General features: G+C 42.2%; 2 protein-coding genes across 2 annotated transcripts in view; one reads left to right on the plus strand and one right to left on the minus strand.

Moving 5' to 3' along the window:
* Nucleotides 1-1543: 1543 nt before the first annotated feature.
* Nucleotides 1544-5108, minus strand: slc25a4 (solute carrier family 25 member 4). Its single transcript, XM_036583719.1, has 4 exons — nt 4914-5108; nt 3035-3521; nt 2652-2792; nt 1544-2119 (listed from the first exon to the last, which is right to left on the minus strand). The coding sequence occupies exons 1-4, from the start codon at nt 5025-5027 to the stop codon at nt 1962-1964; spliced, it is 900 nt and encodes a 299-aa protein (XP_036439612.1). The 5' UTR covers nt 5028-5108; the 3' UTR covers nt 1544-1961.
* Nucleotides 5109-10772: 5664 nt separating this feature from the next.
* Nucleotides 10773-16026, plus strand: part of si:ch211-197n1.2 (EF-hand calcium-binding domain-containing protein 6) — a 50479-nt gene continuing 45225 nt past the window's right edge. Inside the window, exon 1 of the mRNA XM_036582875.1 lies at nt 10773-11040. Within this exon, the coding sequence (XP_036438768.1) occupies nt 10773-11040 (268 nt within the window). The remainder of the gene's footprint in view (nt 11041-16026) is intronic.

Genomic DNA, 16026 nt, shown 5'->3' on the forward strand with positions numbered 1-16026 from the left:
ATCGTATCACATAGGTGTCGCAAGAAATGTAATGATCACATAAAAACTGTATTTTATTTTATATATATATATATATATATATATATATATACACATATATATATATATATACAGGGAGATTCATTCGAAAGAGGCCCTGAATATTCTGCTGTAACTCCCGTTAGGATGAAGCAATCTGAACCAAAAATGTATATATATACATTTTGAGTTTTACAGCTGCGCCACATCTGTTCAGGTAAGTTATATAATCACAATAACTGCTTAAATAATGAACAAAATGACATGTTTCTATTTTTCTGCCATTTGTTATATTTTTAAGTGGAATCATTGAGACATAAACTGAGACCTCGTTTATTTAAAAAAAAAAAGTGTATATATATATATATATATATATATATATATATATATATACACACATATATATTAGTGTTGTGCTTTGATTAATATCACTATTTATGAATTGTATGGCATAAATTATACATTCTGTAAAATAAGATTCAGCAGAGGGGAGTTTATCCCAGGTAAGGGGCAACTTGCCCTGATTTAGGTAATGTATACAAAAATTCTATAAAAGCAAAACTGCATGCCTTTCCTGTTTATTTTCTCTAATTGTGTCTGAGTTTATACTTCATCTTCTACATGATAAACTCAATCATAGATACAGTTTAGCTTTACAGTAAATGGATATTGCTCTTAAGGGGGATTCCCCCCTAACAGGCCAGAAGTAAACCACACAGCTACAGCAGTAGAAGCTGCCATCGTAAAGCCTTAAGTTTGTCTGTTTTTTGTCCATGTTTATAGAAATGTATGTCATACAGTGTCTGAAACCACATAAGCAAGTCTGTGATCAAGGTCTGTGATTATTACAGTTGTATGCAGAAGTTTGGGCGCCCCTGGTCATATTACATTTTGTTGATTTGAAGTGAAAAGTGAACACATCCTCTACAGAGAACACGTCTGCTCATTTTAATGCACATTTACTGTTTGATTGCATAAAAACGAAAAGCAAAAGTAATGCCACATTTTATATTGCATGTCTTGTTTTTCCCCAATATGTTAAAACACTGCAAATAAAGGAAAATAGTGCCTGAGAATTTGGAGAAAAACATGCCATATGTAAGTTTGTTCATGTTATGTAAGTAACTGATATTTTGTTTTTAAGAATTTAAAAAGTCACTTTGGCCTTTCAAATAGCAAATCTTATTTTTATTGCAAATTTGGTTCATAGAAAGCACTGGAAATGTGCTGGTGTGTCTCAGGTGTTCACTTGGCTTCCACAGTGTGAGCTTTGGGTGTTTAAGAAAATCAGACAAAGGCCAACTTGACTGTTAAGAGAACTGGAATTGGCCTTAGAGTTGAACCTTTGTTATCTACATGAGCCTCCTAGCCCCAGTGCAAAACTAAAGAAGTAAACTTAAGACACCGTACGTGTTACCTGATCACTGCTATTTTTTTGTGACTGATTCCGATCAGTGTCTTGTCCTGGTACAGCCATGCTAAATTGTTTGAGTTAAATAAGGAAAACAAACTGAAGTGTTATTTCTTTTTTTTTATTTTTATTAAAAGAACACATATAAGGTGGACAATGCCACAAGAATAGTCGACCTTCCAGTGTACGGCCGCTTCCACGCTCGCGCTAGTCATGGGGTTTCTAAATGGAACAAAAAATAAAAAAAATCTTTCCGTACCGAGAGTAATCGGACCGACGGGATAATTGTAATCTGATATGCAGTGGCTAGAGTTAAATATATTTACAAGGGTTTAGGAGTGGGTGATGAAGTGGCCGTTTACTCTCGCTCCCTCCAACATTCACACATGCGCCACATCTGGGCTAGTTCTCTTAAGTGGGACGCGCATCTACCCCCGTTCCTTCCGCCGAGTGGTGGTTTCACGCTACAGGATTAAGACAAAACACGGCGTCAAGGGTCTCCTTCGGTGGGATGGGTTTGGACAGAGAATGTTTATGTGTACTTCTTGATCTCATCGTAGAGGACGAGCACAAAGGCACCGCCCATGCCCCTGAGCACGTTCGACCAGGCACCCTTGAAGAAGGCTCTTGGACCCTCGTCCTTGGTGATCCTCTTCCAACAGTCGAGTGTGCCCTTGTACATGATGTCGGCTGTTGGATGAAAGACAAACATTTACTTCGAAATGTCATGCTTAATGTGTAACTGCATATGTGCAGTGCATTTAGTGCGGTGGTACCCAGTCATGGTCATAGACCCTGATATGGTTAGTAGAGCGTAGTGGGTAACACCTCTGCCGTCTACGCTGTAGACTGGAGTTCAATCCCTGGCTGGGCAAGCGCCCTACACTATACCAATAAGAGTCCTTGGGCAAGACTCCTAACACTACCTTCAGCTACCTGTGTAAAATGATCAAAATTGTAAGTCAAATGCCATTAATGTAAATGATGCAACTAATCGGCTAATTAGCAACTGCTTTCGGAGTTGAAGTGAGTATGTCCAAGCAGGGAAAACACCAAAATATGCTTGGCACCAGTACTCCAGAACCAGGATTGGGAACCACTGAGTTAAAAGCCCATTGTAATGTTTGACAACCGTTGTCCTAGAGTGCCCAAGTTGCAGGGCAAGGGTACTCCGGGACAAGGGCTGAAAACCAGCCGTATACTGTAAAAAGCCTAAGCTCACCTCCTTTGCGTCCTGACTGCATCATCATACGACGTCTGACAGTGTCGAAGGGGTAGGAGATGAGACCAGCAACAGCAGTTACAGTCTGGGCGATCATCCAGCTGACGACGATGTGTGTGTTCTTGGGATCTGGGAGCATGCCTGGAAGACAGTGTCCATAACCACTGTTAAACTTTATTGTTTATTTGTTCACTAACTTATTTACAAAGGGACTGTACACCCTAATGTGTAGTGGTCCCCAGTCCACCCCTCAGGCACCACTAGACGTTCCACATTCTTGCTGTGTCCAACACTATAGAGCAAAATTGTGGACCATCTGGTGGTACCGTGGGATCGGACACAAACAGCTGTGTAGATTTTCCATTGGCATCTTCGCCGCTTACCTTTAGCTGTGTCATAGATACCGAAGTAAGCGGCTCTGTAGATGATGATACCCTGGACGGACACGTTGAAGCCGAGGTACAGACCCCTAATACCGTCTGACTTGAAGATCTTTGCGAGGCAGTTGCCAAGGCCGGTGAACTCTCTTTCTGCAGCCCCTTTACCAATGTCGGCAGCTAGCCTGGTCCTGGCGAAGTCCAGAGGGTAGACGAAGCACAGGGAAGTGGCACCGGCAGCACCACCGGAGGCCAGGTTACCGGCAAAGTAGCGCCAGAACTGCTTATTCTTGTCCACTCCACCGAGGAAGACCTTCTTATACTTGTCCTTGAAGGCAAAGTTGAGGGCCTGCGTTGGGAAGTACCTGATGACGTTGGCCAGGTTGCCTCTCCAGAAGGATAGGAAGCCCTGCTCTTTGGGGATCCTCAGTGTGCAGTCGATGATGCCTTTGTACTGCATGTCGGCCGTGATCTGCTTGCTGGCATGCTGGACCTACAGCGGCAGAATAGTTGGTGTTAAGAGTTGCCCAAAGGTGGAATACAGATCTCTGTATGTGTAGAGTTACTTTATTATTACCTTGTAATTAATGTACTTTGTTCCCATTTTATGTTTTTTATTTTGTGCTATTTCAGTTTATTTTAATAGTGTTTTTTTTTTTTATTTTCTCAGCTACCCATTAAACGGGCATTTATTACAAGTCTTTTGCTGGGCTTGTAATAGCTGCTATGTAAATGCTATGACTAAAAGTTTATGATATTATACAGTATTCAGTTCAGCAGCTTATGCTCAATGCACATCCCTGCATTTGCTATTGGATATCAAATGTCTATCCCAGTTGTCACCAACCCTCCATCCTGGAGATCCACCATGCTGCAGGGTTTAGTTCAAACCCAGATCTGCTTCACCTGCTCCAGCTAAACGGCTGCAGTAGAACTGGACCTTTCAGAAGATGTTAATTAGCTGGATTGGGTCTGTTAGCTGCGGGTCGGCCGCATATCTGTGACTCCTCAAACCTCTGGTTTTGCATTTAAGGCCTGTCTTGGAGTCGCATGTTTGTTTGTCTGACTTAATTCAGTTCTGCTGCAGTAATAACACTGTTACCCTTTTCAAACCAAGGATCAGCTCTCAACTCTGTTGGCCTTTCTCATTCCAAGAATTAGATCTGCCTCCTGCACGAGCCGGGGTGTGCTGGGATGGGGTAAGTAGGGGCTGGGGGTTGGGGGGTGGGCAGGGTGCAAGTATTGGGTTGCAAACCCCTTGCTATTTTTAGCTCTAAACACGTTTTCCGCTGGTCTGAACACACATGACTGCTTGTTAAGAACTCACTGAAGGCAAAATAAGAATGGAAATAAATGAGAATAAGTATAACATTTTAAAACATATAGTGTTTAAAATATCGCTGAATTATTTACATATACCTTCAGTAAACTGATCCGGAGTATCATTCTAGTTTAGCTTGAGTTAAACTCGGAATTTGACGCAGAATCTTCAAAATCTCCACCACCTTCTGTTCTGCATAATCTGAGGGTCGCTCATGAGTTTATGCTGAAGCTTTTCACATAGATAACTGCATTTTGCCTAAGGACTGCCTCAGTATAGCTCACCTGTCGCAAGTAGGACAAATTAGGGACTAACAAAAAATGCAATTTTGCAAAAGATAGAAGGGAAAGGTTTAGTCAGGCTTCCTTGCAGCTTGACCTCCTACAGCTTGGCTATTATAAGAGCTAACAGACACCAATACTGGATAAAAAACAGAAAGGAAGACCATCTTTCAAGGAAAACTATAAGGAGTCCAGATTGGATGCAAAAGAAAGCGCACATTTGACTCTATTACTGAGGGCTAATTCGAGTAAAAAATCAAGGAAACACCCAACTCTGTCCTACCTGGAGCAACAGCTTGACTCTCTCAATGGGCGCTACGGCCGTTTTGGAGATGGCAGCGGCGACACCGCCGGCCAGAAAATCCTTCAGAAAGCTCACCACCCCTTCAGCAGCCATGGTTCCTGTAGACTTTTACGCACGGATCCAGCAGAGGCCTCCCAGATGCCCAGCACCCTCCAAATGGACGAACCGTGCCGCTGTGCGCGCCTAATAAAAGCCCCACGTGGTCTCGCGAGAGCGCAGCGCTGACGGAGGCGCGGGCGCGTCGAACCGGGAGCCGAGCGCGAATAAATTTCCGAGGGCAGGGGTCGAGGTCCAGCGCCATGAGCGGTAAAAATAGTGTCCGTGCCACGATTTGGGGACGTCTAAAGGACGAATCCAGGCTGCCCCTTGGCATTTCTGCAGAGTTATGACTTATTTCCACATCTTTGTTTGTTGTGCGTAAAGGTGCGGCACAGCGGGGTGGACGCGCTTTTACGCATGGATACGTTATGGGCAGTGGAGAATGGACCGGCCATCGGTTTTATACACAAACGCCTGTTTCATTAAAGCGTCATTAAGACTCCATATCCTTTTAATATAAACCTTATTATATTTATATATAAAGCAGAACCTATTGGCAGCTTATCTGTTAAACGATCTACGTCATAATTTCATACTTAATACTTCTCTGCTGAAAAAGCCATAAAACCATTAAGTGTTTCTGTTGGTTCCTGATGGTGTTTTGGCTTTTAAATTGGTTGATATTAGTGTGAAGGATGGTTTAACAGGCGACCAGTGGCTGATTCTAAATGCATTTGATGGTCTCTTAATGGGATCTAAAGGTGTTCTACAGGACACTAGTGGTCTCTATTGCAAACCATTAAGCCAAATCCCATTAGGTTTTAATCCTGATGGTTTCTGGTGGTCTGTTTTTGAGCAGGGTTATAATTTCATGTTTTTTTAACTGACCCTTAATCTCCTAACTGTCCTTTCAGAATCTGAACAGTTTTGAAGCGTCCGCTGTGACATGACCCCTGTTTATCGCGCGCCCTTAACATCTTAAAGGGGGTGAAGCTGCTCTGCGCCTCGGTTATCGGATCCGTTTCCCCCTGAAGGTCTCTGGCACCGCGCGCATGTGCACGTGGCCAAAGCGCGCGGTGACGGCGTACATATACATAACTTATAAAGAAATGGCCATAAATAAATGAATACAGTTTATTACCACTTTAATAACTGAATGATGTTTTCTAAAAGCTTTCAATATAGTGAATGAAACATTCTCTGAATGAAAGTTCTCTGTTTAGGACGTTTTCACTTATTCCCACTCATGAAATCAACAAACAGTTCATTTGACCAGGGGTGTTCAAACTTTTGCACGCGGCTGTATACAGAGCCAAAAAGAACTTTTTTTTGTTGTTGTTCTTTTTTTGTTTTGATATTCTATTTTTAAAATGAAATTATCGCTGTTGTGGGAACAAAACCTCGTATCTCCAAACTGGTAACTTTACAGGAGAGGGAAAAAACCTACTTTACTTTTAATGTAAGTCAATGGAACCAGAATTATTTCCAAATCATTTTGGGTTGTTTCTGTCTGTCCATTCATCATCAAATTTACACACAATGTAAAGAACAACAGGCGTTTTCAAATTATGACAAAAACTCAAAATCAACAAAAATGGACATACTGTATGAGGTTTTGTCCCGACAGCAGCGATATGCTATTTCGTGTAGACAACATCATAAAATAATAATAACAATAATAATAATGATCTGGTGGAGGCAGCTGTAGCATCTTTAGGCACCAAAAAGGCATCTGAATTGTCTGAGTTGCTGTGGTTCTGTATGCAGTACATCATTACTAAAGAACCTCTGAAGAACCTTTTAATTACAGTGCAGGGCTTTCTGATGTTCATACACGCAGGACTGTCCAAGAACAGAGTCTCTCAAACTTCCTCAGTCTAGCAGTTTAAAGTGCCTCACTCTGTTTAAAGGGCCCATGTCATGTAAAGACAAATTGTTGTCGGAAAAAAACTCGTATTGCCAAAATGGTAACTTTACAGGAGAAGAAAAAAACCTACTTTACTTTTAATGGAAGTCAATGGAACCAGACGTCTTTCCAAGTCATTTTGGACCGTTTCTTTTGGTCCATTCTTCATGAAATTTACACACAATGTAAAGGCCACTATATGTGTTCAAATTATCTCAAAAACTGAAAAATGACAAAAAATTTGACTTCATTGTTTTTGTGATGTCATTAAAAAGCTGATAATTTATATTCATCTAGCCTATGCCACCTACATCGGTGTAGCCCCGCCCATTTACACTGACCTCACCAGGCAGGGCTGCACAGCTGTGGTCCTGGAGGGCCTGCGTCCAGCACAACTTGGTGATTTACCTGCTCAACTCAACTGAGACTACCAAACTGTGCTGGACCCCAGCCATCCAGGACCAGAGTTGCCCCCCGCCTGAGTTCTAAAGGCAACGGTAACAAAAAACAGCCTCTAATTCGTTCACGTCTAGGTGTAGGGTGTCCCGATTCTAGTTGAGATAGAGGGGTAGGATGAAGTGTTGGGGCTACATGACCCTCCAAACAGAGGTTTTTCAGAGACTCCAAACAGAGAGATATGAGAAAAAAAGAAAAACCAGCCAGATGGAGCACAAGAGACCAAAGACACCCACAAATGTGAGAATTTCCTTCATTATAAAATTACAATACCCACTGTTTTATCTTTTTAACCCTTTTGTTGCCATATGAAGGCTAAAGCAGGGAGCTAATAGCAGGTCTTACAGTGATCCGGCTGTGTGTTTGTGCTGTATTTCTGGGTTGTGGGATGTTAGAGCTGGTTTCTCTCACTCTGTTAGTGATGCAGGTTCCTCTGAGTGCTCTGGTTGTGAATCATGTCACTGTTTTTAACCCTTTGTTTATAACATGAAGGCTAAAAGCAGTGAGTGGGTTTGGGTGAATTGGGAGAACTGGATCTCTGGCTGATGGACGGTCAGAGGTGGATGAAATCACTCTGGATGGTGAGGCGGAGTCTGATGAGTGATCTGATTTGTGAATCCTGTCGCTGTTTTAACCCTTTGTTGGAATATGAAGGTCAAAAAGCAGAGCAATATTATCAGGATTTTGGGTTTGGGTTTGATGTTACGAGCCAAATTACTCACTGATTCTGACGTCACAGCTCGATGACGTCACACTAAGTAGTTAGGGGTGGGTCTGCTGAATGTCCTGATACATGGATCATGTCTGAAGCTCAAACTGTTCTGAAGTTATGAAGACTAGAAGTGACCTCTGACACCCGAGGTGCCAAAACGTAACCATTAAGGTGGAACGGGAAAATTTCAACAAGTATCTGGAGAATATCTGACTTCAGCTTCATATCACTGAAGAATTAGGGGTGGGTGATAATAAATAATTGCCCCCCCTCTTTGAAGGCATATGATGCCCTAAATGTAACTAAAGCCCAGCAGTGAGGAGCTGAACTTTACCCTCCTCTGCTGTCACTGCAGACTGGCAGGGTTGCCTACAGAGCAGCGCTGGTAGCTGTTAATGAAGTGATGCTCTTTTTATTTGAGGGTCCCATTTCAGAGGGAAGATTTCAACCACTACCCCTTGTAACTCAGTTCCAGGGAGCGAGGAGAGCCCCGAAAACCAGGGGTAGGGGTAAAAATGAGAAAAGGGACTGGACCTTTGATTCTAAAGAATGAAGAGAGGTTATAAGGTGGTCATGTAAGCAGGAGAGGGGCATAAGTCCACTTTGAGCTGATGTGCAGCTGCAAGGCCTGCAGTTTTACTGAATGAATGAACGAATGAATGAATGTGTTTAATACAGGTCTCCAGGAGGCCGGTTAGTGACCAGTAAACACTAACAAATGGCCTGAGCTGGCTCTGTTGCTTCGGTTGCCTGGCGATGGGCCTCCAGCCTGGTTCTCTGTGTTGCTGAAACAAGAAGGCCGTAATTAAAGCACAATGGGAATCGAAGCACATGCCAGCAGTGCGGCTCCTCTTCATCACTGAGAGAGAGGACAAGGTGTGGAGTTTAAAGGACATTATGTCATACAGTCGTGCATGACGGCGCGTTTAGTCTCAGGCCAGAGAAAAGGAGCTCCACTGTCCATATAGGTGCACTTTGTAGTTCTACAGTTACAGACTGTAGTCCATCTGTTTCTCTGATACTTTGTTAGCCCCCTTTTACCCTGTTCTTCAGTGGTCAGGACCCCCATGGACCCTCACAGAGCAGGTTCTATTTGGGTGGTGGATCATTCTCAGTACTGCAGTAACACTGATGTGGTGGTGGTGTGTTAGTGTGTGTTGTGCTGGTCTGAGTGGATCAGACACAGCAGTGCTGCTGGAGTTTTAAACACCTCAGTGTCACTGCTGGACTGAGAATAGTCCACCAACCAAAAATATCCAGCCAGCAGCGTCCTGTGGGCAGCGTCCTGTGACCACTGATGAAGGACTAGAGGATGACCAACACAAACTGTGCAGCAGCAGATGAGCTATCGTCTCTGACTTTACATCTACAAGGTGGACCGACAAGGTAGGAGTGTCTAATAGAGTGGACAGTGAGTGGACACAGTGTTTTGAGGCTGTTGAGGTGCACAGAAACAGATGGACTACAGTCTGTAACTGCAGAACTACATACGGGTACCTTATAACGTGATGACGTCTACGCTTCTAAACCTCTTATGTTGCGCCTTGTCTCGAGCTCCTGTTCACGCACGTCACGACTCTGTCTCGCTCGCGCGCGCGCGTCCGACGTTGCCACGGACAACCACCGGCAAAAACAGTCGCGAGAGCGAGGCGGGGGTCATTAAAGCGTTTCCCCACCGAAGCTCTGCATTGCGGTTAGACGGCTTACAGGCGCTGAATGGGCGCGAGGACGCGTTTAACGAGCGGATTCCGCGCGCTCCGGTCGCGCGTAAAGCAAAGAAAGACGCCTTTTGCGCTAAAGAACAGCGACTATCGACGCAGTCTGACGCTTTTTGCACTGGAAAAAGCGACCACGAGTCATTTTTCGACCGTTTGCACACCTTTTTGCTGCATTTTGCGCTAGAAAAAGGAGGTAAAAACATGATTTGAATTATTTTACACTAGAAAAAAAAACTTATTTTCCTGCCTTCGCACTTTTTATTTGCTTTTATTGCTTTTTTGCAGCAGAAAAATACATATTTGCTGCAATTTACATTAGAAAAAGCTACAGCAATTCACTTTTCGACCCTCTCCACTCCATAAAGCTTGAAAAAGTGAGGAAAAAACATCTTTTGAATTATTTTACACAAGAAAAAAACTTTATTTTTCTGCTTTTGCACTGGATAAAGTGGAGAAAGCCTTGTTTTTGCTTTTTACACCAGAAAAAGTGAGGAAAATACACATTTTGCTGCAATTTTCACTAAAAAAAAAGCAAAGACAATTCAGTTTTTTTGCACTGGATAAAGCAGAGCAACTTCTTTTTTCTGCTCCTTTGCACCAGATAAAGCAAAGACATCTTCCTTTTTGCAGACTTTTGTGCTTAAAAAAGTGAGGAAAATTATATTTTTAACTATTTTACACAGTAACCTTTGAATTTGCATGCTTTTAAAGCAAAGAACCCCCTTTTATTGGCTTTTGGAGCAAGGAAAATACATATTTTGCTGCAATTTTCACTAGAAAAAGCAACAACAATTCATTTTTTCAAACTTTTGTACTTCATAAAGCAAAGCAACTCGTCTTTTTCTCCTCTTTTGCATCAGATGAAGCCTTTTTATTGCTTTTGCACCAGAACAAAAAGAGAAAAATACATCTTTTGCCACACTGAGCAGTGGAAATTTCACTGTTTCTGCATTTTGCACTGCACTGAGCGACGAAACCCCTCTTTGCACTAGAAACAGGCTCCAGGCATGGCCACCCGAGCGTCCTCAGTTGCCCGGATGTGGCTCCCAGCCATCCAGCATCCTTCATCCAGACTGGCACACCCAGACAACATTTCGGTCAGCGGCTGCAGCACATGGGCACCGTCCACCCCTCTGTCCCTGGTCAGTGGGAGCCTGGACTCTCCGTTCCGGAGCCAGAGCGTGGTGAGGGACTTCCGTTTTGGGATGGAGAAGGGTCCCGCGGCGCGTGAGAACCAGGGTGGCCACATGCACAGAACAGAGTTGCCCGTGCTGGGTCAGTAGCCACACTGACATACATGTTCTACAGTCCAGTGCACCTCAGAAAACAGCACTTAAAACTGCTTATCCAACAGTTTTTTCAAAATTTCTACGTAATTAAATGGTTAAGATGTAAACAAAGTCATTCAGAGTGGTTTGTTGGGAAACTTAGGGTCAGAATTGTTCACAGTGGTAGTGATAGGAACCAGACGTCCACCTCTAAAAGCTCCCTCCCAGAAAGTTACTACATGAAATGGTTATGAATTCACTGCCTGATGACTGAGACACTGTTTTATGATAGTTTTGCGAGAAGGTTTTGGCCTAAAATTGATGTTAATCCATGTATTTTAATTCATTCATGATGGAGGGATACATACAGGGTGTTGTGAGGCAACATAGTCCCCCCAAAAAATTTATTTTGTCAGATTTATGACTATTTTACCATCATCAACATTTCATATAAACTCAGTAGGTTCACTGGTGGTTTTGGATAGTAAATAAAATGTCTATATTTGTGTTGTAGTCGTGGCGACCCCTGGTTCCTATCACCACCACTGTAAAGACATCTGAACCATTTCACACCAAACCGCTCTGAATCTCTCTGTTTACATTTCAAGGACTGAATCATTCAGAAATTTTGAAAAATTGGTGGAGTTCCCCTTTTAAACAAACTGGTCATTTTTATATACACACTTTCCTTCACTGTCCAGATGAATACAGACACCACTGAGCAGAGGAGGGCTAACCCACAGTCAAACATTCCCACTGTGGATAATGGAAAATTCTGAAATGTCCAGTTTTGTCCGCCCCATCACTTTTTGAAACGGCAATTCTACTGATTTTTCAAAATTCCAGCATAATTCAGTGGTTAAGACGTAAACAGAGTCATTCAGAGTGGTTTGGTGTGAAACGCTCTGTTCTAGATAAACTTGCAGAGTCAGAACTGTTCACAGTGGTAGTGATAGGAACCAGAAGTCCACCTCTAAAAGCTCCCTCACAGATATCTATTTTCTCAAACAAATGTGTATTTTATCATATTTTATGTTGGCCGCCGTTTAATAAAAGCAATAAGCCTCTTGAGGCCATGCGTTACTGCAATTTTATCAGGGGGAAGTGGGAACGCGGGTGATAAAATCTCTAACACACGGCCTCTCGTGGCTTACTGCTTATCTAGAACGGAGCATTTCACCTTAAACAACTCCGAAAGGCTTTGTTTACATCCTAAACATTTAAATATGCAGAAATCAGGGAACAATTCATCTCTAATCCAGCACTAGGAGCTACTGCACTGCTGCGTAGTGATGGGGAGTCGATTCCAAAAGAATCGATTCTTCGACTCAGGAAGTCAGATTTGACTCTTGGCCAAAGACTCTAAGAGTCAAAATGCTTGGAGTCGAGTCTTCAATTCTGTGTTCTTTCATTGCAATTGGCTCGATGGACGTTTGGACGGAGGAGTGTGTAATACTGGAAAGAGCTGTTTAATTATCAGCTTTAAGAAACGCGGATCACCAGCTGTTGTTGTGCTTACAGCTCACAGAAACGGCATTTTTAGTCCGTCCTGCATGGCAACTCTTCATTTTCTGATTAGGGCTGCAATAAACATGCACTTAATCATCCGATAACTGCAGAAAATCAGATTTTGACAGTAATCTGATCAACGCGTTTACATGCACTTAAGTAATCAGATAATGGGGAAACTCCAGGTTTACATGAGTCAGACAGTAATCAGATTTCTGCTTTACAACCAGCCAATAAACTTACAGAATGACAAGACGTAACCGTAACGTAAGACCTTCAACCTTTCTTTAAACGTTGCACCACTGTACCTGAAAATATGAACATACATCATCTAGAAGATGAAGAATATTTAAATCCTTCATTTCGTCAAGCAAGTATTTGGTTTCAGCGTCACTCCAAAAGTGTTTTGCTGCGTCTCGCGACGACGCTGCTCGCTTATTTCCGGTACTGTCGTCTGTTTTCACACATGCACAGACTGAGAAATCTGAAAGAAATCAGAGTAAGAGTTCACATGCACTGAGAAATCTGATCACTGAGCTAAAATCCAGCCTCTTTATTGGATTTCTTAAGGGGATTTCTAGATCGGAGTATGGTGTTTACGTGACCATTTGAATAATCAGATAACTGCAGAAATCAGATTGTGATCAGATTACTGAGTGCATGTAAACACACTCAGTGATCAGAATCGTTACACTGAACGAAGACGAAAACCAGAAACAAACAGTGTTTTTCACAGAATGCTGTGGAAAGGAGGATGAAGCTGAGATTTGCTCCTTATTTCCCAGCTTCTTATACAAATTTTCCATTCCACCTTAAACTCTGTTCAAAAACCCATAAAAAACATTGTGTTTCCGTTGGTTCCTGATCGTTTTGTAATGTGTTTTGGCTTTTTTAATGGGTTGATATCACCGTGTAAAGGATCCTAATGGTTTAACAGGTGACCAGTGGCTGATACTAAATGCATTTGATGGTTTTAATATGGGATCTAAAGGTGTTATACAAAACACTAGCGGCCTCTGTTGGAAACCAATTCCCATTAGAAAGCAAAACCATTAGCTTTCAATCCTGATTGTTTCTAATAGTCCTTTTCAGCAGGGAAACGGTGCTTCAGTTAGATTCTGGCGTCGGCGCACCATTAAGGTACATTACTGCTGCATCACTTAAGGTGGACCGGAAAAGTCGAATATGAATGTGGCGAATACGAAGCTAACCACCCTTCTTTTTCAAAGAACTCTGACTACAGTACTGATTTTCTCAGTATATTACTCTGAGTTTCCCCTCATTGTGTGAAATAAGCTGAACTTTCATCATATCACTGGAATATGTAGTTACTCAAAAATGTTTAGGATGGTTTAATACGTGCTGTGTCCCTTTATCACTGGCTTTCTCGGTTAAAATGAACTGCAGTCGAGGAGTCGACTCCTTCGACTGCACTGGAAAGATTCGAGAATCAGAGTCAACTAAACCTTTTACTTCAGATTCAAAATTTAACGGAAGCCTAGCGAATTCAGACCTAATGGTCAGCCGAACCAAAAATGTTTAGGATGGTTTAATACGTGCTGTGTCCCTTTATCACCAGTTGTCTTAGTTAAAATCAACTGCAGTTGAGGAGTCGACTCCTTCGATTCCACTGGAAAGATTCGAGAGTCGGAGTCAACTTCGCGTCCGCGCGCGTAATGAAGCTTTTACCTCAGATTCAAAATTTAACGGAAACATAACGGATTCAGACCTAATGGTCAGCCGAACCGCTACAGCTGAGGAAAATAGCTTAATTTTTCTAGCTGATTTTCTAAAAAATACCGCTTTTAGACAGATTACCGGGCTAATAATGACGTGTCAGTATAAGTTTGATAACACGGGTTGATAATTAATTCATTCGTTAATGTGAACTAACGTTAGCAGCTTCAACGTCAGGTAGGTTGAGCCAACATTAGCGTTAGTTTCTTCAGCGTTTAGCGAACTTAGCCAGTCTAGATAAGCTTCTCCTAGCAAAGAAAGAGGAGAGTGGTCATTGATTTAACGCTAACCGTCAAACCGCCAGTCTTTTCTTCCTGACATCTAGGTTAACCCAGTAAAGTTAGCACGTTAGCACTGGCTTGTATGCGGTGTTGTAAAGGGCAACTCCACCGATTTTTTGCTAAAATTATGCATAATTAAATTGTTACGATGTAAACAGAGTCGTTCAGAGTGGTTTGGTGTGAAAAGGTCCGTTCTAGATAAACTTACTGAGTCAGAACTGTTCACAGTGGTGGTGATAGGAACCAGACGTCCACATCTAAAAGCTCCCTCACAGGAGGTTAACGTTATTAGGCTATATGAAATGGTTATGAATTCACTGCCTGATGTCTCGAAGTTTTGACGTCAAATGTGCTTTAATCCATTTATTTTAATTCGTACATGGCGGAGGGGTACACGCAGGGTGTTGTAAGGCAAAATAGTCCCAAAAGAAAACTTTTTTTTTTTAAATCAGATTACATATAAACTCAGAAGACTCGTGTAGGTTCACTGTTGGTTTTGGATAGTAAATAAAATGTCTATATTTGTGTTGAAGTGATTTCGACCCCTGGTTCCCATCACCACCACTGTAAAGACATCTGAGTCAGTAATTTAGGTCAAACCACTAAGCATAAAAAACACACTAAATGACTTCGTTTATATCTCAAATAATGAATAATGCAGAAAGTTTCCTCTTCAATGTTTAGGCGACCAGTTATTGCCCGAGGTTAATACACTGTACAAGACTGGCCACACGAGGGCGCTCCATTACAGGCTGTTATGAATGAAAGTCTGAGTTATAAGTGTTTCGTGTATCAAGTCAATAGTACATGAACGTATAAGACACTTTAGTAGATAAACTTTAGACCCCCTCCCAGTCCCCAGAAATGCATTAGGCTGTTTAAAACCGTCACAGTTTATCACTGCATGCGGTTTGATCTCATGAGCAAAGACGTCTAATGCGGGATTAAAGGGGAATTCCATCAACTTTTCAAAATATGTAAATATATTAAGCACTTGAGATGTAAACAAGAGTCATCCAGAGTGGTTTGGTGTGAAATGGTTCACTGTGGATGATATGGGCCCTTTAAACAGCGAGGACTCAGAAGAGTTTAGAGCTTTATTCTAAGGCCGGAGGTGGTTTCATGTGGTCGAATGAGATCTTAAAGGTGAACTCCACTGATTTTTCAAAATTTTGACATAATCAAATGGCTGAGATGTAAACAGAGTCATTCAGAGTGGTTTGGTGTGAAACGCTCTGCTCTAGAGAAACTTACTGAGTCAGAATAGTGCACAGTGGTGGTGATAGGAACCAGACGTCCACCTCTAAAAGCTCCCTTACAGAAAGTTATTAAATGAAATGGTTAGATATACACTGTCTGACGTCTGACATTTTGTTTTATGATAGCTTTGTGGTGAGTTTTGGCTTAAAATGTATTTTAATTCATTTGTGGAAGAGGGATACATGCAGGGTGTTGTGAGACAAAAT

The sequence above is a fragment of the Colossoma macropomum genome, unplaced genomic scaffold (assembly GCF_904425465.1).
Source record: "Colossoma macropomum unplaced genomic scaffold, Colossoma_macropomum, whole genome shotgun sequence".
In the NCBI taxonomy this organism is placed as follows: domain Eukaryota; kingdom Metazoa; phylum Chordata; class Actinopteri; order Characiformes; family Serrasalmidae; genus Colossoma; species Colossoma macropomum.

Excerpts from the sequence above, each read along its gene's own strand:
- slc25a4 (XM_036583719.1), bottom strand. The coding sequence starts at position 5,027 with ATGGCTGCTGAAGGGGTGGTGAGCTTTCTGAAGGATTTTCTGGCCGGC. Across the intron at positions 2,793-3,034 it reads TATCTATGACACAGCTAAAG|GCATGCTCCCAGATCCCAAG; the intron begins GTAAGCGGCGAA and ends ACTGTCTTCCAG. Across the intron at positions 2,120-2,651 it reads GCAGTCAGGACGCAAAGGAG|CCGACATCATGTACAAGGGC; the intron begins GTGAGCTTAGGC and ends TTCATCCAACAG.